Source organism: Paramormyrops kingsleyae, chromosome 2, assembly GCF_048594095.1.
Source record: "Paramormyrops kingsleyae isolate MSU_618 chromosome 2, PKINGS_0.4, whole genome shotgun sequence".
NCBI classification, from domain to species: Eukaryota; Metazoa; Chordata; class Actinopteri; order Osteoglossiformes; family Mormyridae; genus Paramormyrops; species Paramormyrops kingsleyae.
Window position 1 is genome coordinate 25,858,960 of NC_132798.1, and position 25,932 is coordinate 25,884,891.

General features: G+C 42.6%; 2 protein-coding genes across 4 annotated transcripts; one reads left to right on the forward strand and one right to left on the reverse strand.

Moving 5' to 3' along the window:
* Positions 1-2,176: 2,176 nt before the first annotated feature.
* On the forward strand, positions 2,177-18,011 carry rgmb (repulsive guidance molecule BMP co-receptor b). The gene is made up of 3 exons (XM_023803038.2): positions 2,177-3,074; positions 9,472-9,977; positions 14,661-18,011. The coding sequence occupies exons 1-3, from the start codon at positions 2,963-2,965 to the stop codon at positions 15,315-15,317; spliced, it is 1,275 nt and encodes a 424-aa protein (XP_023658806.1). The 5' UTR covers positions 2,177-2,962; the 3' UTR covers positions 15,318-18,011.
* Positions 18,012-19,581: 1,570 nt separating this feature from the next.
* LOC111839306 (uncharacterized) lies at positions 19,582-25,714 on the reverse strand. Of its 3 annotated transcripts, none has more exons than XM_023803087.2 (8): positions 25,513-25,714; positions 23,337-23,394; positions 22,196-22,312; positions 21,541-21,846; positions 21,398-21,448; positions 20,957-21,074; positions 20,291-20,384; positions 19,582-20,185 (listed from the first exon to the last, which is right to left on the reverse strand). In XM_023803087.2, the coding sequence occupies exons 3-7, from the start codon at positions 22,230-22,232 to the stop codon at positions 20,294-20,296; spliced, it is 603 nt and encodes a 200-aa protein (XP_023658855.1). In that variant the 5' UTR covers positions 22,233-22,312; positions 23,337-23,394; positions 25,513-25,714; the 3' UTR covers positions 19,582-20,185; positions 20,291-20,293. The 3 variants fall into 3 exon arrangements, with proteins under 3 accessions (XP_023658855.1, XP_023658856.1, XP_023658854.1); XM_023803088.1 differs by lacking the exon at positions 25,513-25,714 and adding an exon at positions 23,778-23,823 and having other exon boundaries at positions 21,541-21,627; XM_023803086.1 differs by lacking the exon at positions 25,513-25,714 and adding an exon at positions 23,778-23,823.
* Positions 25,715-25,932: the final 218 nt, after the last annotated feature.

Sequence of the window (25,932 nt, forward strand, 5' to 3'; positions counted from 1 at the left end):
CTGATGTGTGATATCAAACAAGAATCTGTTTCGCATTTTCCATCACATTCAATCATACTAATAAGAGCTGAATCTCATTTACATGTAAAATGATTCCAGTCATTAGCCAAATGATCCTGCCATCAAAAGAAATGTATTTTTGAGGCTAAAGTCAGACTATCATTGACCCCTAATGGAGTCCTAATAAAATGGTAATGGATAATGAAACAGCAAAGTAGCATGCCAGTCATATAATGAATATGCTAGATACAGCAGTAACATGATCAGGTCTAATCAGAAGTGGAAAGTTTGGGTTCAGAAAATACAAATCCAGACCAAGTTTTTGTTTCAACCAAAAGGTTGAGCATAAAGAGTCACAGTCACAGAGTACTCAACTGGTTGGTTGAAACAAAATGTTGGTCTGGATTTTTACTTTCTGGACCTGAACTTTCCACCTCTGGATATTAGATGGAATATCCGAATATTGGTGCTTATAGCGACGGCATGTATTGGTACAGTGTAGTAGAAGAAACCAAGAAGCCAAAGGTTCCTCATAAAACTTTGGCACCTAAGGAAACACCTCAAATATAAATCTGAGCTTGACGTTCATTCATGAGACTGGGAGGGAAAACGCGAAAGGGCAAAGTGTCTATTGACATAGTAAACTTTTCTAATATCCTTAGCTTTTTTCAGTTTTAATGTTGGAGGTGTTATTAGATTAGAACCACAAGGAATGACAAGGGGTGCTATGGAGGAATCAGAATCATCTTCAAATGACACCTAGTTAGTAATTTCACACTGCGTTGCCAAAACAAACCTATTTAAACCTATTTAAAGCTCAGTCTAAATTTCAACCCATTTTGACTTCATCGTTTCGTTATTATAGTAGGCCTATCGTCGGGGCGAAAAATAAAAAATAAAATTCACATATTGGAATGATTTTAAAAGATTGGGTCCAAAGAATTATGAGTATAAAATATTGAAACAGACAAATGTAAATTTCATCATGTTATAATGGGTTAGTAACGGGTTCCATTATAGGAGGGGGAAACAGTTTTCTGTTATTTTTTCTTATTAAACAGGAAACTTAAATTATCGTAGTGTCATAATCCGATACAAATAACATGCGCTATGCTGCAATATTACATTTCACAGTAAAAGAAAGAAAGAAAGAAAGAAAGAAAGAAAGAAAGAAAAAGAGTCTACAATTCACATTGCACCGGGGCGATTGTAAGATGTAGCTAAGACCCTTAGGAGGTCTCACCCCCCGCCCAGTAGGGTTGCCGCTTTCAAAAGAGCTGCACGGGACGCCACCCCCGGTTAAATTGTTCTGAACCGGAGGGTGCTAGAAAATGTGTACGAAAATATGGGACAAATCGCTAAATTGATTTACAAAAAAAATATTTTTCACCGGAGCCGAGCCAAAAACATAGGGTGGCTAAAACGTGTCTAGACCCCGCCTATGTGCTGTACTCTTTGTGCTGCGTATCCCTTTATAAATTGTGAATCTGTGTTGGTGACATTGCTAATTGTCTCTCATGACAACAAATAGCCGTTTTGAATTTTTAACTCTACTGCGCCCCCTATGGACGCATCTAGCATCAGCCCTCCGACACGCAGAAAATTTTAGACCCGCGCTTCCCTTGCGCTTTTATTTTCATCGGGAAATATTCCTCTTTTAATATCAGCAAATTATTCAAATATCAGTTTATTTGTTGCACTGGCATTTAGCAAAGCAGAAAACCGGATATACTCATTTCAATTGTGCTAGAGATGAAAACTTTATGTTTCGCCAGGATACTCAACATAGGAAAAACCATTGTCTCATGTAATGTACAGTTTAAATACACTATAAAAATATAAAACAATCTTTAAAATATGTTAATATTAGATGTATAAATGTTCTTCTCAAGCGTCTGATTATTTTGGATATACTGTCATTTATAAATGTAACCTCAACTTATGGTAAATAAAATAAAATAAAATGAATAACATAACGTACCATGACTTTAAATAGCTATGCACTTTTTAAAAACTGTCTGATCCTCCTTTTGTATTTGCCTGCAGAACAACAGAACACTTTCCCTTTTTTTACTCCGTGCGGTTAATGATGCTTTCCGTGGGGAAGTTCTCAACCGAACATGATAGAGGAAACTCTGGATGTAGGGGATCATGTCAGCCCATAAGAGTTCCGCGAGCGCCGATCCAGGATCAGGGTATCCGACCAACATATCAATCTTAACTATGACCCTAAGTCAGCATTTTCTGTTATTATGGTGACATTCGCACATGAAATATGCTCGACAATGGAGCGCGATGTCTTCGGATCAGTTAATGTAGTACAGGAATTACTTGCCTCGGTCATGTAAAGCAAAAAAAACAACTAATTTTACTCGCAAAGCAGCCGCTGGACTCTTCGACTCTGTAGGTGTGAAAGCATTAGGTTGTTTGGGATACTCGATCGGAGAAGTATATACGTAGCACGCGTTTCTTACGCAGGGGAACAAGCTGCAGTTCCCGGGACTTTGCCGATGTCTGGGCGGTGCTTCTGAGCACTAGGGGCGGGAGTCCTTCCCGACCAAATGTTAGGTTGATTTGCGATTGATCACCGGGGGAGCGGATGAGGCAGACGTGCCCTGATACTGTGCAGGCGTACGGCGGGAGTGCAGCGCTGAGATTGATCGGGGCAGTACCGAGGCGAGCCGGGACGGGATCCTGCCAGCACTGGCCCAAACGGCGACTGCAAAATCATCTGCTGATTTTAAGCAGGCGGGGGACATAAGTTCGTGGGACTTTTAAGCACCACTTTCGTCGACTTTGCGCCGTCTGAAGATTCGCGTACGTTTTTAATGCCGTTGCGTGTGCGGCTCGTCGGCAGCCTGGAGCGGAGCGGAGTAGAGGCCTGATTTCCCGGCATTGCCGCAGGTCCACCTCGCTTTCTCCCGTGGAGTATTTGACCCCCTAACTCCTGCGACCTGGATGGATGGGTATGGGGGAAGCAGGATTTTACTACCCCGGGGCTGATCGCCTCATTTACCAGCATCCACTTCTGTCTCTCCTGTTGCTAATTACTTTCTCGTCGAGGCTCCACATAGGTAACTTACGTTTTTTTTATGTGTGTGCTTTTATGTAATTTGGTTCCTTGTGATAAATAACCGAACGAATTCCAGAGTATTCAAACTTTCACCGAGGGCCTGAAATTAATATCGGAGTTTGACATTAAAGCAGAAATAACTGTTGTTAAATCGCAATGTGTGGATTACGATAAGAGGTTTCCCCACAATATCCAAGTTTACTTTATTTTGATGGTGGATTTATTTCGCAGTTACCCGGAGCTGTTTGCATAGTTCGGATCGTGTTTCTTAGGACTGTCCACGCTTATGGGTCCTAAATATAAATGAATAACACCAGTCCTCTTTAAATTAATTTATTGCCTTGTTGGACTCAAAGTAAGGAAACATCGGAATCAGTTGCTCAGATTATTTTTTAAATGTGAAAATGTTACTGATTCGCGGATGTTTTTCTTTCCTTTGACTAATTGCTGTGTAAGTAATCATCCCCTAAAGATGCCATTTACCTTGACTAGTAAGCTTCCGTAAAATGATTAAACATTCGCTTTACTTTTTGCGTTATTACTTAATTTGATATGTTATGCCCTTGGGCTATGAATCGGTCTTTTAAATTCTTTTTAAAAATGAAAAATCTTATAAAATATGCATACTTTGTGTGATTCTTGGGCGTTTCTGAACAGCCGCGATGACATGTAACTATACTTAATAATGCGATCATTATCCGGTATCAGATGCTCTAAATTGTTTATAGTGTCAAATGTCAGCATTTATACATTATAGATCGAAACGTTACTTTTTTCGACGGCTTTATCTATTTAAAAAAACCTGGCGTACGGATTAAATCCCCGAATTGATTTTCCTGGTGTGGAAGCGGAGCAGAAAGCGCTGCATGGAGGTGTGACTGCGGAGGGACCTGGTGCCTGACAAAGCGTCGTGGCCGTTGTCACATCACTCGGATGTTTGATAGTTTGACCCTTTTGTGCCGTTTCATGCCATCATAGGGACCAGGTCCTCTCTCTTAATTTTAATTAATTCAGGCGTATCGTACGTTTCGTGTTTGTCAGAGTGGGTCTTAATGTAATAAGATGTGGAGAATTTAGTGTTGTAGTTTTCGCGTCTCAGCTCCTGACTTAAGTATAAAAATCGGCGGAAAGCGCATTGGCCGTAGAGCGCGAAGTTGGCCGGCGATGCAGGGCGCGTTTGGGGCGGCAAGGCGCTTTTGGGTGCCGTATTACCCAGTAATAAGGGCGCAGTTATTACCTGTGTTTATGGAGCCACCGCACGTGCACAATCAATTCATTAATTCTCCGCTGATTGGTTAATTCTTACTCTGTATAATAAAGGTGGGGAAACATCGAACAGAAATGGAGTTTAAATTTTGGTGGTAAATTTTGAAGCCCCCTATAGCGCCTGATTGAACTGTATTAGGTTCAATCATTTAATTTTTTAAGCTTTTGGTTTAAGTAAAAATTGGGAAACGACAACAAAAGCCTTTTACTATGTATTAAAGTTCTTAGCTTTATACAAGACTGAATATACTGTTGCCTTCAACTACAGACACCTTTGTGTCATTGTGTGGCTGGGAAATCTGGCTAGTGTAATTTTATCAATGCATATTTGTGTAGTAATAGTAAGTTGAATCATTCTTAATGTATTTTTGACTTCAAGTGAGGATAAATGTTACACAAAAGAAGATTTTGATACCTGTATTTCTCTCTTTAAATCAGAGTTTTATCAGAAACGTAACTGTGGTCCTGCACCCTTGTACAATTATAATTTCAGTTGAATATGCTTGCGTATTTGCTAAATATAACTTGTAAAACAAGGGCAACTACATAATTTTAAAAGCCAGTTAGGCTGTTTTACAGTGAAAATTCGCAAGTTGCCTATTGCCTTGCAGTCATGGGTGACAAGTCACCTGAGCAGTCAGTCTGGTCGGTGTTTGATTGTAACGGAGAGGAAAAGAGAAGAACTGAATTGAAATTTGCATTATTTTAAAATAAACGTTTTGCGTTACAGCTGTTACTTAAAGAGTGTGAGAAGGATAGCAAATAGTTTTGCACTTGAGAGAGAGAAGCCTAGTGTTTCAGAAAAATAAAGATTTGCTTGCAGTTTGATTGTGTGGATTGCCTTTGAGGGGAGAAACCGCACATGCTTTAATCGGGTCTCCTGCCAGAGGGAATATCGCTGGAAAAGGAACCTTTAGGCACTCGCCTTCAGGTTTGGAGTTAATGTTAAAAGGCAGCTTTTCAGCGATTTCATTCAGATACCAGTTGTGAATTGTTTACCTGCAACTGCCTTTACGGTTGTATTTTAAAACTTCATTTTAGAAAGGTGAGAGGCCATCAGAACCGTTTTCTCTGGCTGAATATCACCCCATTGAGCTGTCAGAGATCTCTCAGAGCTAAGACTGGGGTGTGTCTGTCTGTCTCTGTCTGTCTGTGGGGTGGGGTGGTGGGGGCAGCTGCCTAATTAAGTTAAGGATGCTTTGTTCATTACATCTTTGCCTGTCCTGCTCCCTGTGATGGGAGTCCTATGTTGTAGTATAAAAATTAAAGGTGGAAATCAAAGTTGTCCGTAATGTTTGCCATGCTGACACTCATAGTCTCTTCTGGTGAGAAAAGTTATATGCTGACGGGAGGTAAACATGCATGTGTTCCCTTGGCCGTGGCCTCTGCCGTATTTAAGTCCGACTGTGTCATAAAGCATGGCATCTGTTGTCAGAGTGGCTTGCTATACATTTAGGGAGAGAAAGCTGGGCTTAATTTTAGTACCTTTCACTTTGATTGTATGAGGTCATAATTAACACCCGTCAATTATTTTTGGATTCCAAATGAACTGATTTGGCACAACTATGAAGACTGCGACCATGTTTTCAATCTACACTTTTGCTTGCTGCCAGGGCATGTTCCTGGCATTGGAGAAACAATGGCTGGTTCTGTTTTTCCTCTGACTGTATCTGTTTAAAAAAACACTCTTAGTAGTGACCTGAATGCATTGTGGCAGAAAGATTTGACAGAATACCGGATGAGGCTCTAGGGATTTTCAACTTTAAACAAGGATTTCACCTTTTGCCTTCAGCTCCCTTATAGGTTATAGGTTCCGTTATAGGTTGTGCTATTGAGGAATATAATTTAAGCATACATTAACAATGTAAATATTCCTTAAGCGCCCTGACTAGTGAAAGCTGTTATATATGTTTATCCATTTTTTTATCAGTAGGCTGAAGTGTGTTATAGATCTGATCATTTAAAGGCCGACATTAGTTTTTTTTTTTTTTCTCATTTAGGATTGAAATGTTTGCATTTCAAGGCCACACGGCAATTTAACAGCACACTGACGAATTCTAAGAGTGACTGTGATGGTGCCTTCCGCCATATAGCGCCTCACCGCCCTAGAAATGGTGGTACGCTGCCCTCACCTGGCAAGAGCATCGGGTGGGATCCTCGATATAAAAGAAAAATCCTGCCTAAAGAGCTTGAGCGCCATCGTGAAGCTCTGACGGTTGTACGTCAGTCTTGGTCACTGAGGAACTGCTGTCATTCTCGTATTGCTGTTTTTCTGTTTCTGACTATAGCGTTGCTCCTAAAGCAGAACACAATTCCTTAGTCTAAGTTAGACTGCATTGTGGCCTTTTTGCAGCCAGCCTGGTATCCAGATTTGAGCCTCCCTAGTGAACTGAGGACTTGGAAAAGGATATATAACCAGGCACAATATTGTAGAAAGACCCTGATTGCTATGATGATGATAATTCGGGGTGCTTTGTACACGTGGCAACACCTGCACCCCATGTCTTCCTGATGCTTTGCCTCAGTCATAAAATTCATTGAGAATAATTCAATCTAATAGACATTTTAAATGTGTGTTTAACAGTTTGGTTACTGGGATTAATGTAGCCTTGATGGATTTTGAAAATATGAGTCTTCTGTCGTGAGATGACTGCCAGAGAGAGGAGGATCTCCTGCAGCCTGGCCCTGCTTTGGTCTCTGCCCGGTCGTACATTTGAATGTCTCCCACAGGTTTCAGATGTTGCTCCTGATAGGAGCGCGAGCTCATTCCCTGCGAGTAGATCACACGGTATGGATGGGTGGGGTTTTGTGGGAAGTGCAACCTTTTATCATGCGAGAAACTCTGCTTTTATACCTTGATATCAGCAAGGGCTTTATTTTGATTGACAGTGTTGCCCAATAAGATAAAAGAATGATGTATAGTTGTTGTTTTTTCTCCCTCCCCAGAAGGCATAGCAGTTTGTTGCTGCATGGTAGTGAATCATATGGCAGTGATAACCAAATTAGCCAAACTGAATGGCACCTTGTGTGAGTTACTGTCAGCCTATTTGTAGATGGGCATTGGCTGTCTTTTCGCATGTGCAGTTCAGTGAATAGGCTCTTAATGGTTTGGACTGGGTCAGTATCAAATCGACTACTTCTGCGTGAAACAATTATGGTGGACTGCGTTCTCTGAAGGGAATCTACCTCTAGCTGAGATTGACCATCCATTGTGGTGACCTTTTTAATTTTTTATTATTTTTTTTATATGTATTTTTACATACCTGCCATGTATTTTAAAACAAGGTGATTACATTGTAGCATTCATTTTTAGCTTGTAAAACCTTCAAACAATGTTATCTCCGAATTTACCTCTTTTTCCACTTTTTATTCAGCAAATGCTTTTATGTAAAGCTACATGCATTTTATGGTACGGCAGGGTCATACAGTCCCGGTGGCATTTGAGAGTTAAGCACCTTGTTCAGGTGTCCAATGCTGAAATTGGCCTGCTGACCCTGTAATTTGAACCAGAAACCTTTCAGTCACAGGAACAGTGTCATACCTCAGAGCCACACACTGTACTCTTTATAGCTGTGCTATACCTAATGTTTTTGTCGTAGGTTTAATAAACACTTAGTGGCTTATAGCTATTTCGCTATAACCACGTTTGTAGTCAGGATCTTATGCAAGCTGAATGTTTTTTGAAGGGCTTGTGTTGCTTTGCCGTTACAGTTCTCAAGTTTTGTATTGTTGGTATAAAATCTTGGCCTCTAGCATTTGATGTTTCTACAGTTTGTGCTTAAAGTCAGACTTCACTGAAGCAAGTAAACAACACAATCCTTCTTAACAATGTATTCTTGCTACAGAAAAATTTCAAGCAATGCCCTTCAGCCAAGCCTAAAAAGTGTATATCGTTTTGTTACATCTGCTCTGGAGGCTGGTAGCTAGAGAATGGTGATACACGGGTCTCTGGATGCAAATCTAAAACTGCTCCTCATTAGTACTAGCGGCAAGGTGCATTCATGGTACATTCAGCAATGAACAAAAAGAGCCCTTTTAGTTTTTAATTTATCACTAATTCATTCTCATTTGTCCCAGATACTACGTATATGTCCTTTCCACCTCACGAATGCCTGTGAATGCATACTTCTTCACTGCTTTGCACCCACTGTTGCTTTTCATTTCAGCCTGTGAACCCTTACAGCCTGGAGTCTCTAGATGTTATCTCAAGGCCTTGTTGAACTTAACTCTGAATTGCTGTCGAGATTCTCATCTCTTGTGGTTGGAGCATCATTGCACTTGTGTAGCTTCTTATGGAGATTAGAGGCCATTTCTCACTCGTCTTTAGAACACCTTGAAAATATGAAAGCCTGGTGCTGTTATCAGCATCAAGACAGAGCAAGTCCAAGTACTGCAAGTAACTTTTGGCTCCCCGACCTCCCTTTTAAGCTACTGACAGATGTGTTTTGGCTTGGTGGTGCCCTGATGAGAATCTAGGCCAGTGAGGCAATGAGATTGACAGGAACACGGCTGGGAGTAGCAGTGATGAGTCTGTAATGGACTTTTTACACGGTATTAATGCATTGTTGGGAAAGGTAGTTGTAATGAAAAGAAACTTTTTCAAAAGTAATTTAAGGACAAGCTGTGATTCACTAGCTCTTGAAAACACTATAAGATTTCTCAGTTGGGCTGGCAAAGAGATCCGTGTCTCCCAGGGACAGGTGGACGCACTGGGGAGTTTGTTGCTGCCCTCAGGACACAACAGGCTGGCCAGACAGAGCAAATAGGCCAGACGGCCATTTCGACTCTAACAAAGAACTAATCGAAAGAAAACGATGAGCCAGAACACGCTTCTGGTCTCTGTCTGTCTCAGGTCTGCTTTCTTATGTAAACTGTCATTTACTGGCAAGTGGAGAAGCTTGTACCCAGACTTCACCCTCCCCCAGAGCATCCCCCCCCCCCCCCCCCCACCATTGTTAGGACTGTGACGTATGAACATTTGTTTTATGTAGCTAGTCGGTTGCACCCACGGTCTTGCAGAGTTGTAACGTCATGTGACCGTTGTGTCGTCCATGCAAGGTTAATGAGGGTGGGTAGCCATCATGGCACTGTGAAAGTAAGCAGGGTGCCCCCTCTTGTCTCCCACTTTTCAGGAGAGAGCCAGGTCCACACCGTTCAGTGCCGCATCCAGAAGTGCTCCGCTGACTTTGTGTCCCTCACCTCGTACTTAAACCCATCCCTGGATGGCTTCGACACAGAGTTCTGCAAGGTCCTGCGGGCCTACTCGGCCTGCACCCAGCGCACCTCCAAGAGCTGCCGCGGCAACCTGGTCTTCCACTCGGCCATGCTGGGCATCAGCGACCTCATGAGCCAACGCAACTGCTCGCGGGACGGGCCCACCTCCTCCACCCACCCCGAGGCCCCCGTGGAGCACTGCAACTACCACAACCGGCACCATGGGCAGCAGGCGGGCGATCACTCCCGGCCCACCTACCTCTTCTGCGGCCTGTTCGGAGACCCCCACCTGCGGACGTTCAAGGACCACTTTCAGACCTGCAAGGTCGAAGGTGCTTGGCCGCTTATTGACAACAACTACTTATCCGTGCAAGTCACCAATGTTCCCGTAGTCCCCGGATCGAGTGCGACAGCTACCAACAAGGTCAGTCGCCTCAACCAACACAAGAATGGTACACCTTTCTCATGAAAATGTAACCTTGTATTTCTCTGCTATTTTCGTGGGCTTAATATTATAGGGGTCGAGTGGTGGCTCCGAGGCTAGGGATCTGTGCCAGCAATCGGTGGGGTGCTGGTTTGAATCCCATGCATTGCAGGAGTTATCCAACTCCACCGGGGCCTTGAGCAAGGCCCTTAACCTGCAGTTGTTTCATCCTGGGTATGACATTAATCTACATCCAGCCCTGTAAGCAGGTCCTCCAACTCGCAAGGAGAATCTGGGGGTTGGTGGCAGGATTGGCACTGCAGCCACCAGGAAAAACACACACGGACTAGTGTGGTGCTGAGGTATCCCCCGCTGCAGGGCTGCGCTTGGGTCTCGTCCCTTAGGTGGTTTCTTGTGTGTAGATGAGGTGATTCACTGTAATCTTGTGTGTTCTCCTTACCTCTGCTTAATATTATAGCTTGGTTCAAAAAACTCCAGCATCTTTTGTTTATCGATGTTCTTTACCATTGTTGCCTGCCCTCACTGTAAGGTATCAGCAGCATCAGGCTCCTCCTCTGTTTGCCCGGATCTCCTGTACAGCTCACTAAGCTTATTGCTCTCACTGCCACACTGACCAGTGTTGCCGTGGCGAATGGGAACAGATGCATTGGTGCTTTTCCCACATACACTATAGCTCGTTTAGCAATTTTGTTTTAGTATTGTACCGTTAGATTTTTAATCAAACGTGGTCAGATGTGAATGCTGCCAACAGTGGACTACAGGATTCCCACTTAGGTAAGCTAGGTCAGTTTGGGAGTGGGGGGGGGGGTTCTTTCATTAATAGGGTGCCTTTGATTTCTGAGGGACTTCTTGGTTTATGTTCTACGGTTGACAGGGAAAATTACATGCATCTGGGGGGTGTTTCACGAAGCAGGATTTCTCAGTTAACTTAAGCTAGAAGTCATGATCCTCCAGTAAGAGTTTAAACAGCATTCCTATTGGACAATCCTGACTTCTAGCTTAAGTTAACCCAGCTAACTGAGAAATCCTTCTTCATGGGTTCTTTTATAAAACCCTAAATGGGTCTAAATGTTGGCTACACCCTGAAGCCCTCAGTTAAGCCATTTTATTCGTTTGTATGATTTAGGCGGGCAGAACCCAACAAAGGTATGTGAGAGCAATAGTCAGCTTCTGTTCATTTGATAAACAGATTGTGAAGCACACTCTGGACGCATACCTTTTCCCACTACATTTTTTTGCACTTGTTTACGATACTTTTTTTCTTTTCCAAATCCAATGATAAATGACCAGGAAGCTGAACATTTGCTTAATGTGTCCTCTCTCAGGTGGAGATTACTTTTTTTTTCTTTTAACGTCCATGTTCCGTATTTAAGTCCCCTCAGCCTGGCTTTCCGTTGAAGCACTCATCCATCATGAAAAGGCAGCCATGCCAGGAATTAACGAAGGAGGCAGTTATTGGAAATGAGGAGCTGTGAAACGGTAGTTTTCAATAGCATCTACCTTTCTTACAGTGCCAAAACCTGTTTGGAGTTCATCGTTTGCCAGCTTCTCTGAGCGATAAGTGCGTATATTAACGTAGGATTGTGTACTGAAATGAGGAAAATGGAGGAGAGAGTTGTACCTTCTGGGTGCCGGTTAATCTTACAACAGCAAGAAAAGCTAATCCTAGAGCTTTGTTTGTGATGTGCTTCCAGAGGCCACATGGACATGGGACGTCTTATTTTGAAAATTCCTATTCTGGCAACCATCTGCCTCATTATGTCTTTTCACCATTTTCGACGTCACCTCCAGATACCAGACAGCAGGTTTCAGGTACTTAAGAGGGCAATTATACACATGATGTCAACAGGGTTGGCTTTTGGATCTGTGGGAATGAGGAAAACTTTTGCATGTTTACACCACAAAGCTGAAAGCAGGGACTTAATTGTGGCTTAAAGGGTGAAAACTTGATAGTTGCGCATTACTGAATTCATGCCTGCTTGGAAGCCGGTTTCTTTTTGGTAGAATGTTGGTGGAATCACCAAAGTTGTCTTTCTTTGGTTTGGCTTGACTAGTGAAGTTTAGTAAGTGAGCAATTGTTTGGGTACTTTTTTTCTCTGCTAGATTGAGCACTCTGTCCTTGTCGTGTCCCACATGCGAAGCTTTGCCTTTTCGTGGGGATTTACGGGTGACCGTATCCCATACCATGCTTGTTTTCTGGCTTGTAAATTGTAGCCCTTCATTTGATAGAGAAATGCTCCCTTTAAAAAAAAAAAATAAAAAAAAATAAAAAAAAAAAAATAAAATAAATAAAAATACAGAAAGCGAGCATGGTTTGCTTCCCACCCCACTGTCTCAGATGATCTTGAGGTGTTAACTGGCTCAGTTTCACCTTCATGTTCTAGGGCTGTTCATCCGAACACTGAAAGGATTAAACCCAAGCTAAAGGTGCTTTGAGTGAAACCTGAAGAAGGCGACTGAAGCAGCATGGGGGGAGAAACGTGCCTCTTCACGTCTCTCCTAATCAAGGAAGGTGTCACAAATCTGCCTGGTACGGCTGCCCCTTTAGGGCTCGATGGGTTAGTGCCTGGCAGGAATATTCTTAGAAACAGGCGGATATGAGGAATTAGGCTGCCCTTGAGGTGTGTTCATTTTTCAATTTGTCTGGCACAGATGTACATGTGTACCTCCGCCCCCGCCCCCGCCCCCTGAAATCTAGCTTAAGTATATCCATACATTTCACATGGTAATCCTGCTTTATGGCAGCCTGAAGAAAGCCCCTTTAATTGCATTCACTTTGACAAGAGCACTGCACTTTTTCCGTAGCTGAAACGCGCAGTTTATACTCCTTGCTCTGTGTCGCAGTGTGTTTGGTTAATGAGCTATGGAAGCCTTCCCGTCCAGCTGACACGGTCCAGCACGGAACTACTGTAAATTGATGAGTCCATCAAAACAACCCAAAGAAAAATTAAAGTGGGACCCTTGACTTTGCGGTTTATGAGGCCATGCTTCATAAAAAAAAAACACACCACCTGACACAATGATGCATGTGGGCCATTTCGGAGATGCCTGTGGTTTTTTTCTTTTCTTTTTTTTTAACTTTCAGCATTTTTGCAAGTGGAACATCTCATAAGGTGAGAAGAGGGTAAAATGCTCCAGAGGTCTTCCTACCTGGTCCTGTTACATGCTTGATGTTGAAAAAGAAAGTCTCTCTTCCTTTCAATAGAAGGGCCATTGTCAAAATTTGCGCTGCTTTGTCCCAACCATGCAAGGGTGTAGCATCAACTGATATGGGCTGCAGGTCCTGGGCTTGGCTTTTGCAGAAATCCTGATTTATTTGAAATGGATAACAAAAAATGTATATTCCTTGAGTGACACAGTTCTAAACATTTGCACAGGTATGCATTTTATTGGATGAATTCAAGTTAAGTATTTTACTCAAGGGTCCCAACTGTTGCAGAAAACCTCATGTTACAAGTTAACAACTACCAGGGTACCTGGTGCCCATGGTGAAAACAAATATTGTTTTTTTTTTTTTGTGGTGGCATACACAGGTCACCTGCATTTTGAGTCATAAAAGCTCCAGAGTTCAGTGACACCATGGAGCCCATGACAGTCTTTGGTGGACGAAGGTTGTTGTAGAAAAGTGAATGTCTTTTCCTCTGTTGAGGTATGATTGCTGTAATTTCCAAACTGAGACCATCCCTCCATGACCTGGCTGGAGTTACTGCTGTTATTCATCAGCACGTGTAATCATCTGCTTGCCGCTAGCGGCCGATCGGTTCGGCCATAGCGACTTTGGTGGGTGTTTCCCATTCCGCTTCGCTTTGGGGCTCTGCTGTCATGCCCCCCCGACTACAGTGGCTGGTGATTCGCCTGCTGCATTCGCTCTGACAATCAGATTAAAAAGCTCTTTGGTCCTCAAGTATCCATCTTTGAAATAAATATAAATAATGATAAATCTGGTTCGGTTGAGGAATGAGCGTGTGAGTGCCTCAGTCCATATCGGCCGATCGATGTCCCTCCATGGGAGAATGAAATGAAGATTTACTGCTGTACGGTGATCTTTCCCACCAGCAGAGTGTTTACAAGACGCCGTTCACCGTAACTGCAGTATTTCTTTGCTTCATGAGTCGTTCACAGTTAAGGACAACTCAAATGAAGTTTAGCTTTTTAGTGACCTTTGATGCAAACCTAACGCTGGAACCTAACGTGCTTGCACTTTGACCCAGGAGAAACTGACTCCCTTAAAGGTTATTGTCTGAAAGACACGTAGGAAGTAAGAGTTTCTTTGCAAGTCTCATACTTTAACAGCTGCAAAACTCGTTCTCTTGCTCAAGTTTTAAATGATAAAAGGCAGAGGATTGATGGATTGTTGAAGCTGATGTATGAAGGGAGGTGTGGTGAGTGAGTTCAAAGGCTGTAGTCTCTCATCTCCAGGGTTTGCTTTCCGTCCTGAGTGTGTGTGGGGTTCATATGCTCTGTCTGTGTCCACTCTGAATTGCAACCCCCCTTGCTGACCAAACTTGTTTCTGGTGTGCTCTGTATGAGTATGCACCCTGTGATGAACGTGATCCCCGGCGCGGTGCCTCTCCGAGCTCACCGAAACCCTGTGCTGGTTATCTTACGGAAGATGGATGGATTTCCTACATTCATTCCATTTGCATTTTCTCGTTTGCCCAGATCACAATCATCTTCAAGCCGTACCAGGACTGCACCGAGCAGAAGGTGTACCAGGCAGTCACCGACGACCTGCCGGTGGCCTTTACGGACGGCACGGTCAGCAGCGGTGACGGCGAAACTCGCAGCCTGTGGATCGTGGAGAAGGTGCCGGGGCGGCATGTGGAGATCCACGCCGGCTACACCGGCATCACGGTGATCGTGCGTCAGCTGGGCCGTTACCTAACGTTGGCCACGCGTGTCCCCGAGGAGTTGGCCATGGCCTACGACGAGTCGCAGGACCTGCAGCTCTGCGTCAACGGCTGCCCCACTGCGGAGCGCATCGACTGTGACGGCCACCTAGCGCTGCCTGTGCTAGGCCTGCGGCAGCGGCCTCGGGCTGGCACCAACCCCGGCTTCACGCTGGAGACCGCCACGGCCAAGTGCCGCGAGAGGCTGGAGGTCCCCGACATTTACTTTAACTCCTGCGTGTTTGACCTCCTCACCACCGGGGACGCCAACTTCACCTCGGCCGCCTACAATGCGCTGAAGGACATGGAGACCCTACACCCCAAACGAGAGCGATGGCACATATTCCCCAGGGGGAACGCAGCCTGTTCCCACGTCCCCTCCGTTCTCTTCCCTCTAATCCTCGGCTTTCTCATCACCATGCTTTTCTAAGATATTTCCGTATGAACTTTGAGAAGATTAAATGTGTATATATATTGTCATAATATATTGAAGAAACAAAAAAAAAAAAAAAAAAACGCTAACGAGGTATATATGTATATACTGTGTATATGAAGAGAGAACAATCTGGAAAACTGAAACACTCCTGATTGTAAATATTCTTGTACATTTTATTTGCAGGAATGCTGGCTGTAGGATTTTTTTGTGTGATTATTTTTTTCCCTGTAATACCTCAAGAACGAGGAAATTGTTTTAACAGAAGCACTTTATTTTTTTATTTTTGTGAATAATGAATCAGTATTCCTTGGATCAGAGCTGAGCCCCCCCCCCCAGGAGCGCCCCTGAAATGTCATTCCTCATTTTCAGCATCTGAACGGGCCTTTATCTAGATGCCGGCTTTGGCAGATCTGGTTGTGGTCCGGCGTTTTGGTGGATGTACTTTTGGGCAGGGTTACGATATGGACAGAACTGACTGTTGTTTTTTTTCCCCCCCAAATTCCTGCATTTAGCTTCCTGATGTTCTGCGTCTTTCCTCACGAAACTCAGTGTTATTGCTGTCGGATGGGTCTTTCCAGGTTACGGCACCCATATGCATCTTAACTTCTTTTCATGTATCCCTTAAATGTTAAAGGAGCTATAATTATACTGTACATATAAGGAATTTTGTAGGCGAGTTTGAACCTTAATGAGCGAGCACGGTTCCGGGTGCACGCAGGACCCCACTAAGTCCCTAAAAAAAAAATTGAAAAAAAAACTACCCATACGGTCATAATAGCTGCACCAAAATTTTTCAAATAAGTCCAGTGGGACCTTTTCTTATTAGAATGTGTGTTGCACGGCAGTCCAGTGTGGCCAGTAAGTGCTGAAGGGTCTGATGATGGCCGCTTCTTCTTTGGTCTTCGTTCCTTGGGGCTTCAAAACTTTTTATTTCCCTTAACAGTTGCAAAGAGCAGTAAGACCCCATGGCATATAACCTCTGTAAGACTTGCAGTCACATATTTGTGTGGACTGACATGTCAGTTCTGCATCAGCCTTTAAAAATTCTGGGGTTTTTTTCCCCCTCAGAAGTTCAGCGTGTTCTTCTCTAGGGAACAAAGGCAAGTGATGGTTTGGGATGAAATAGCCATCGAAGCTGCTGTACTCGTATGGTGCTCCTTTTCCATTCCACTCTGTTATTGGGCTCTGCTGGTCTCGTGTGGTGCTGAATAATTAAACCGAACAGCTTCCTCTCAGATGCCCCCAGCTCCGCCTGTTTGGACACTCTGCTTTTCCAGTTCAAAACCATGTTCTCGTCGCTCTTGGGATGGTTCCCTTTGTGGCCACACCACAGCCTCCTCATGGACCCCTTGAGGGATCTTCATGCACAAATGCGAGTGGATATGGATGGCGCTGCCCCCCCCAGGCTCGTCTGAAGAGGTGTCATGATTTTGATGGGCTTCTACTGAACTGTCGCACCTTCCGTGCAGGTGAATATTGCTGTTTTACATAAGAGGATCACAAAATTTGCCATTTTGTGTTTTTATTTTATATCCTAAGACGTTTTCAAAAGGCCTTGTGGATTCTGAGTGCTGGACACTAATCCAGTATAGCTCTCTCTCCCTTTGCTGAACACGCCCCACACCATGGGAGGCACAGACAATTTGTGCGGCGCGCACGTTATTTTTGACAAAGCCCTGATGACCTTCCCCCAGACATTGTCTCCTAGGCTAATTCAGTTGGAGTGACAGGCCCATCTCGCCGCTCTGCCCTGATGCTCGCTTCATTTGGCACGCTCCTGATGTTAAATCTGTTTGAAGGAAGGTGACCCACGGAACAGCAGCAGCCTGGTGAAATTGACTTGTGCACAGGAAGGGGGGGGTGGGTCACGTCAGGTGCACTTTGTTGTTCCGCCCCGGCTGGTGTACGTCCCATGGAAATTGAATTTAATTTCAGTTTTATGCTGGCATTGACAGCCGTTTTTGCCTTGGGTAGGTAGAAGGTGGAATTCTATGAAATTGCATTATGGCGATTTTATCCATCAGTGCAGCCCTTTGTGTGAAAGCGCAAAAAGCACTTCTGTCTGTGAGGCTGTTCCAGGCGGCATGTCAGGGCCCCCAGTCTCATTAGAAAATGGCAGCACGCAGTCCTCCTCGCCGCCTCTTATCCATGCTCATTTCTCTTCAACTCCTGAAACTTGCTACTGTAGATTTTGATCCCAGTTTCTTGTAACTACTGCCATTGCTGAAGTGCTGCTTCCATACTGTGATGTTTTATAGATTATAGATGGAACACTGGGAGTTCATCACATGCAATGGTTAGCAGAACCATAGATATCCTAGGACGCAGCAATATCTATGGTCAGAATAAGGCCTCTGAGTGCAATTATCTGCAAAAGTAAGCCTTCATCCTGTGTTTCCTTTTGTCCAGCATTTTACTTAGTGGTTTTTTAACGTGTATAAATATACGTTACCTGTTTTGTGAAGAATGACTGCTCAATGTTTAAATACTTAAATTATTTATAAATGTAGTGTCCTGTTAGAGGAAATTAAGCTCCATATTCTTGCTGTTGGAAAACAAATGTTCAGATGTGATTGTACTGCCACCTAGTGGACCAGAATTGTTACGTCAGTGTTTTGCTCTTTACTGGCTGCGGTGAAAAATGTGTGCAAGTGTTTTATTTAAAATCAAAATAAATAATAAAAGGTTCCCGTGTTGTGTTTTTTTATTTTATTTTATTCATTACAGTCAGGGGCGGATTAACGCACAGGCTAGATATGGCTTAAGCCTAGGGGCCCCACGTGTGCCAACCTGCAAGGGGGCCCCCATTGGCGCGGAGGGGGGCGGGGTTGGGGGGCCCACAGACTACTGTAGCCTAGGGGCCTCTGTACACCTTAATCCGCCCCTGATTACAGTTGAGGTTTGTGTGTGTGTGTATTCACTTGTGAGTGCAAATTTAATATGCCAGTATCTTTGCAAACGATATGTATTATATAGCGGATTTCCAAGATTTGTAGTTTTACCAAGTCACGTCAGTATTGTTGGAGTGTCTGTTTATGCTAATTTGACAGTAAATCTGTGCAAAGCTCTGTCTTCTGGCGCTGACGTAGCGCATTTCCTCCTTCCTTTCTAATTATGTCCTAATTGAATTTTGGAAACAGCTGGGGCCAGTGATTTTATTTTAAATCTAATTTGTTACTTTTTAGACTAGCTAGTCACCAGCAAGTTTGAACGGATTGGTTAGAACAAGTCCTGGGGCAGTTCGCACCAAAGAGTCACAGCGCTGACATGTGTTGATGTGTTAAAATCACATTTCTCTGTTGTACTATCGATGGTAAATCGCTAGCAGGCCTACAAAATGCCGTTAATCTTGGCTGTAACACTCAATTCATTGGAGGTTAATGGTTTAAAGTGTACATTAGTGTCTAAGTCAATTGAAAGTTTAAATATAGCTTGTTTTATCTGTTTAGTTACTGTCAACGGAAGAAACGGTGTAGCTATTTGATATTCCATAATATGTTAAAGATAATTGCTTTGCGGTTTATGAACACCAGTTTTCAACCTGACAGATTTTTGTGTTTTAATAACAAAGTAAATATGATAATAAATAACGGTCATTATTTAAACGACACTATCGTATGATATGCAGTCGTTTTAGATCATAAATTAGACTTGTAGTACAGAGCGAAATCGAGCAAACCCTAACCCTTCATATGGGCTTTTGAGTCACGTGTGGATGTCAGTTTGTATACCACATCAAAAAGCTACGCTCTCCGCCTGGCATTGGGTCAGTACCTATACACCGTGTAGCAGAGTCCTGCTGTTGCCACGTGATTTGCTGGGTGGCCCCGTTGACTTCCATTACAGTTCTTTATTTCCAAGAAAAATAAAATGAAAATCATCTCCAGGAAGGACAATCTGAAAAATGGCAGCAGAGAAAATATGAATGGTTATCTGCACATGGCCTTCGGGGCTGAAGAAAGCTTTTTAATTGGCTGCCCTTCCTGAATATTTAATTTAATAAAGCCTCGCTATTCTAAATGCCTTGAATGTGCTTTTTTATTCCTAGTGTTTGCTCCATTCTGGCAGCACATCACGATGTTTTTGATTTAATACTAATATAATGGATGTCCCTGATCCAACTTTTAATGCATCTGATATTTCAGTGGTTTGAAACACATTCAGAATCAATCGCATTCTTGTGACACAACCATGTTTTTTTTTTTTTTTTTTTTTTTTTTTTTTGTAAGAGTTATATTGCTCTGTTGTTTTGGTACACAAGTCAAAAGGAGTTGCGCAACACAAAGAAACATCTGCTTGCCCTGGTTAGTTGCGCAGGTTGGATAGATGATGCTATCAGTAGGCCGCAGGTGAGCCTCTTTTGGATGAATTCCCACATCCCACAATTCATCACACCTGGTTTGTGGCGTATGGCAAAGCTAGAAGTTCACAGATGTATGTTCACAGACGTTCATCTTCAAACACTGAAACAAGCTCTCTAAGTTAAATTAACCAAAGTAAAACCCAAAGGCATCATTGGGAAAAAAATTGGACATAATCCTGCCTTCATCAACTAATCATTTTCAAAATTGACAGCTTTACAGAAGATTTTCTTCCCACTACAATTTTTTACCACCGAGCAGTGCGATCTGTCATCGATCTCATGGCTTATTCATCAAAATGCTATCAAATTTTGCATCTACTGTATCCCAGAGGACTGCAATACGGTCAGTCAGCAGCTCGCTTAACGGTACAACAGCAGTTACTTAGGCTATGGATCCTTCTTTTAAGAATCGAGCTCCGGAGACTTTCCTTCAGCTGCCCGGGTGAAGGGTACGGCGTCCCTCTGTGGCTCAGTCCAACTCTTCCATTGCTGTTCGCTGCTACAGGAAGCAGAGGGGGGTAGTGAGGATTTTTACTTTGATCCTTTCGTTTATTCATAGGCATCTGCCGGCTTCCTGTTGCATAGCTGTGAGGTGACGACTGACCTGTCACACTCCTTGCCGAAAGTGGGCTCTGCAGGCCAGGGAGTGCGTCAGAACCCTTTCCACTGTTACACTCTGCTCTTCCCTGATGTCTCCACTGGGGAATAAATGAAGGGGAGAAACAGTTTCCATTACACCATATTATTAAGCAGTATAATAATACTTGCACATGTACTAGATAATAATATTAGCATGTGTATTAAATGGATTATGTGTATCATTGAATGTTAATAATTTTTACTTATGCAGAGAAAATAAGAATATGGATTCACACTCAGAAAAAGCCTGTTCACAATTCCATAATTTATTTTTAATTTCTAGTAATTATTAATTATCCATCTATTACTGTGGTTATTTTGCATTACATAATGAATCGCATTGGCCCAGTGCAGTGCTGGTTGTATTTTCTCCAGTAAGCCTGTCTAATGCATCTGCTTTTGCGTGTCGTCACTGTGGACCATGGGTTGTTGCAATAGCAGCCATGGCGTTCAGGCAGTTCGAGCCCTAAGCTTGAAGTCACAGTGGAAACACAGTTGAACCTGCTCCGGGTTCCATCTGCAGAACTCCATTCCTTCAGGTCACACTGCTGTATCTTTAGTGGTAAATATATAAAACTGCAAGGCTGTGAAACTACATATCTGCTCGCAGTTATATGCTAATGGTTCTTACCTGTTCATGATGACCCGTGTGGTCATCAAAAAATTGAAAACAGTGGATTTTAGAAACAGAATTCTGAGAGCCACAATGACGATAGCATCAGTCTGTGTCCGGATCACTGAGAATATATCTAGATGACACAGAAAAAAGCAGATTTATGGCAAATGTAACAACGCTGCCTTAGATGTCATGGACAACAATAGGGGTAGCTTACATAATTATCGAGGGAAGCTACATCACCTAATGTCCATGGTAAATGGACAAAATGAATGATTAATGAAGAAATTCAGTATATTACTAAATACTGTATGTATTCAGTAAATTACTAAATACTGTATGTGTTTATATATATTATTACAATAAAATTTCAGCATACATAAACCCAACTCTTCTAACATTTATTTTATATATCAGCCTCTGAAGTTCAAGTCTGATACTTTGATGCTCATTTACCTTGAGAGATATTAGTTCGATAATCCAAACAGGTGCCATCATCTTTGTGTTCTAAAAGAAAAGAACATGTTAGGCTCTACGTATGTGCTGCGTGTGAGATTAGAATCCCTGTTCGGACAGTGAATTCCTGTCAGACGTCTTACTTGATACTCCAATGTAATGCCTGGTTTTGAGGTTGGCCAGCCCAGTGTAGCTCACGAAGCACATGAATGACTCCCATTCATGTAAAGCTACAGAGACGATAGACATGACACTGTGTGAGCCATCATCCTCCCTTAGAACACTGTAGAAGGTCTGGTTAGACCTCCCTGCGCGACTGGAGATCCAAGCCACCTCCACGTCATCCTGCAGAAGATCGCTGACAAGGCAGACTAGGAGCGTCCTGCCGTCCAGCTCCCCGGGGAGGTGAAACAGAGGAGTAGCGATGCCAGAAACCTCAGCCTCAGCTGCTGCACACACACACACACACACACACACAGAATGGGAAAATACAACCAAACCATTTAGCACCATATAATTCAGCCACAAAGCAGGAATTCCAAATGCCCGCTCTTCTTAAAAGGATTTATATAATTGCACATTTTACTTTAATTATTTAATATCACTATGACCCAGCTGGTTGCCGCAAATTCACTTGAACTCCAGTATTTTATGAATCATACTACTCTAGAATAAGCCTTTCTTGCACCATTCACAAGTCTGAAACCCAACTTTTACACAACAGCCAGAAAACAATTTTGCCCTCTGTTTATCCATTTGACTAACCTGTTCATTGTAAATTAGTAAATCAATACTTACCTGCCAGAAAAAACGTTGTCAGGAAGCTGAGGAGCATATTGCTGCCTGTGCAGGTTTAGGGTGTTGAGCGCTGCAGCAAAAGTATTATCAGGCGACAGTCATGTGACCCAAGACCCACTTGTGAGAAACATGGTGCCAAAAGAAAGAAAAAAACAAGAGCAGATGCTGAAGTGGGTAGAAGAGACAGTTGCCGTTATTGACAGTTGTAGATTTTTATTACTTCACTGTCATGCTGCTGTATTTTACCTGCAGCCAAATAGCAAAATGCAAAAAGTAGCATAGTTAATTTTTTTTAAGTTTCCTTTATGGCACCACAATTCTTTTATTAAATATATTATCTCCACCAATTAAAACAGCCGATAGATTACAGGAATACGTCAGTCCTACTATAAGGCAACTAATGGCTTCCTGAAAAATGTCACCTTCAGTAATATTGTGTACTAAAATACACATATCCAATGGGGAAAATGGGGTTTGGGGAATGCGACTCCAAACTTAGTAACCTACGCCAAAATAAAATGAATTAAATTATAAAAACAGTGATACCAGTGGCCAATAATGTAATTATATGCAACATCTCCTATGAGTCTTATGAGTCTCACGAGAATTGCCTAGTCAGCAGTTCAACCAAACGTGCCAAACTCGCTATCTTATCCAAAGTCGGGAGTAGTGATGGCCAAGACAACACATCATGAACCATTTAATATACTTTCTGAGCCCACTAGATGGTGGTCTTGGTTTATTTTGGGGCAAGTGTTAAGCCTTTTTTGAACAGAGAGCACCATCTAGTGTGGTCAAAAAATACAGGAAATGGTTCATGAATTTGACAATTATTAGTCAGGTAGTAGTTCCAGCTGGGCATGCACACAGCATAAATACATCGGATTACGGTATGTGGAAGGACACTGATGGCGACGTGGCAACAACCTATTGTCACACCCTGCTCCGTTCGATCCTAATGTGTGCCACGCCCACCTCGTTACCTCGTGTTCAGCCCTGATTGTGATCGCCTGTGTCCTATTAAGTCTAGCTTGTCTTTTGTATTTAGTCCTCGTCTGAGTCAGTCTTCCCGAGACTTGTCATTGTAGTGTCAGCGTATTGTCCGTAGATGTCCGTCCTTTCGCTAAATAAACCCCGTTACCTGAACTCCTGGCTGCCACTCGCCTGATTTCTGGTTCGCCGGATCCCGATGCTGACACCTATGAAAAGCAAATGTGATTTTTTTTTTTATTTGCTGTATTTTTACAGGATAATTTGTCAAATATTTTTATATTTTTAGAATTTAAGACTTTGACCTGTGCAATACGTGGATGTACAAAAAGTTTGATTATTTTATATTTGAAAATCGGTTCTAACGATTCACTGAAAAGAACGGGTTCAAACGAAAGATTGGTTCATTAATCGTACATAAATATCGTTCACTTGGAGAGCTGTTTATGCTCGCTAAGACCATATCGTGTTGTAGTTCATGTAGTGCTTTTCTATCAGACTAAAATCGTGGAAATACAAATGTGATTCCATGTTGTATTTTGGACTTTGGTAGTAATACAGACGCTCCTCTATTTACAAACTTTCAACTTACGAACTTTCAGACATACGAACGAAGAGCACTATAAGTCCAAATTGTGTTCATTGGGCTCCTGATTCCTGTGCGCAACATCAATTTTTTTTCTGTGCACCAATGGGTCGTATTAAGCTGACGTCATTGTCCAAGGTACGCATAAATGAAAACGAGGCGGCGGCCATTTTACCGGGGTGTGAGTGATAACAGCAGCAAGAAAACCGCGAATCTCAGTTTCTTCTGTATACTGTACCTTCGGATCGTACAAATCAAGGCAAAGAGACCGAAGAGCTGCCGGAAGGCTACAGAAAACTTGGCTAAGGTCCATCGGTCGAAAGAACTTGAACGGCGATACTGTCAAGAAGTGGCATGTTCTGTGTTCTGAGAATGGGCAGTATTTCAGTTAAATGCATTAAAAATGTGTATTCACTTCCTTTTGAGCATTTTGTAATTTGTATTTTGCTGGACGGAAAAAATCAGATGTAGGCTTATTTGAAACAAAACAGATTGAGAGATTGTATTCTGTGAATTTTAAAATACTTAATAAAATGCCATTTTAAGAACATTCATCGCTAGGCTTACAGACTTTTAAATACAGCCTATCGCCATCCTTCACATTATCCAAGGAAAGAAGCTGCTTTGGTGATTGGCGCAAATTGCCTATTAGTATATGCAGTAAAATAGGCATATATTGCTGACTGAATGTCAGTATAGGACGATTAGCAAACAGCAGCACTGTGCTCTAGAACTTGTAAATTATTTTGCTAGCCTTCTAGCTAAGGCTAGTGGCATTCTAAATTAATTTCAATGCTCAGGCAGTGGCAGCTTGTGTTTTGGTAATATATGGAAACCTTCATAAGCGATAAATCAGACTAGCTAGTTTTGTTCCTAAGGACAACGTTAATTTCTATCATCTAAATGTGGGAGTTTTTATAGCCACTGAGCTTGTGTAAAAGGGAGAACCGACTGGTGAACTTGACGTTGCATATCATCTGCGTCGCAGTTGCGGGTCCCGTTTGTATTTTTTGAGTGTATATCTAAATAACAGTTTCTTTGACTTTATTTTCAGCACCCTACTGTAAGACAAAGCTGGGAATTCACGCATTATGATCATTTAAGAAAGCGTTACGGCGCCTCATTGCGCCTGCATTTACACTTTATGGTTAACTGTGTGGTAGATTGCTTCCTTCAAATGATATGAAGACATGCCTCAGTCCCATTTGCCTGAACAAAATACAGCTTTTCATAGTCCTGAGCACTCGCTATACATTTAGTTTATATGAAACTTTCTTTAACATTGAACAGAAATACAGAACTTTATGCATCTGTGCGACGGACATCTCCAACATTCCCTGGTAAAATGGCCGCTACGCACAAATCGTGACGTAATACGCATGTAAACTAGTACAATCCATTCCGCCTAGTACAACTTCTGGCCGCTACTCCCGCCATGCTAGTAGCGTAGCGTGCGCACTCCCAGCATCCTAGATCTTTGAACTTGCGTATACCCTTAAAGTAATAACAACCTACGAACATTTCAAGTTACATACGGCCGTTCGGAACGTATCTCATTCGTAAGTAGAGGAGCATCTGTATATCAATCTTGGTAGAACAAATTCTCGGAGTAATATCACACGTAGCAGAACTGACTACATGTTGCCCTATTTAACGCAGTATCACTTGTAAGATGGGCGAGAGCTGCTTAATTTGAGTATATTCAGCCACTGATTAAAACTTTAATAGTAAAACGACATACGAGTCAGCTTCATATGAAACAAGAATGTGTGGGTATAGTAGTGTCAATAAGTCAACCACCAGCAGTATTCAAATAAATGGTGTGATGCCAGAATTTCGCATTCAGGGAATTCATATTCACAGACCATTTTCAGTGTTAAATGGAAAGGAAGCGATTTGGTGGTGTGAAATGAGATGCTTTGGATCGGGATCCAGTCGGGAAATTGCTGGGAAAGGCTGAGATAACAGCCAGTGAGTTTGCGGATAAAAAAAAAACAGCATGTAATTAGATAGGGGAGACCAGAAAATTATTTTCGTGTTTTTAAATTTTGGTGCCTGTATGTCATGTAATACTGTAAATGTCTGCTCTCATAGCAGACAAGCAGACAATGCATTTAAAGTACAAACTTCCTGAATGGCTGCTCTTTATCTTCGCGGGTCC

Coding starts and splice junctions, on each gene's coding strand:
- rgmb (XM_023803038.2), top strand. CDS start 2,963: ATGGGTATGGGGGAAGCAGGATTTTACTACCCCGGGGCTGATCGCCTC. Junction 3,075..9,471: donor CTCGTCGAGGCTCCACATAG/GTAACTTACGTT, acceptor CCCACTTTTCAG/GAGAGAGCCAGGTCCACACC. Junction 9,978..14,660: donor GTGCGACAGCTACCAACAAG/GTCAGTCGCCTC, acceptor TCGTTTGCCCAG/ATCACAATCATCTTCAAGCC.
- LOC111839306 (XM_023803087.2), bottom strand. CDS start 22,232: ATGCTCCTCAGCTTCCTGACAACGTTTTTTCTGGCAG. Junction 21,847..22,195: donor GACAACGTTTTTTCTGGCAG/GTAAGTATTGAT, acceptor GTGTGTGTGCAG/CAGCTGAGGCTGAGGTTTCT. Junction 21,449..21,540: donor GCATTACATTGGAGTATCAA/GTAAGACGTCTG, acceptor CTTTTCTTTTAG/AACACAAAGATGATGGCACC.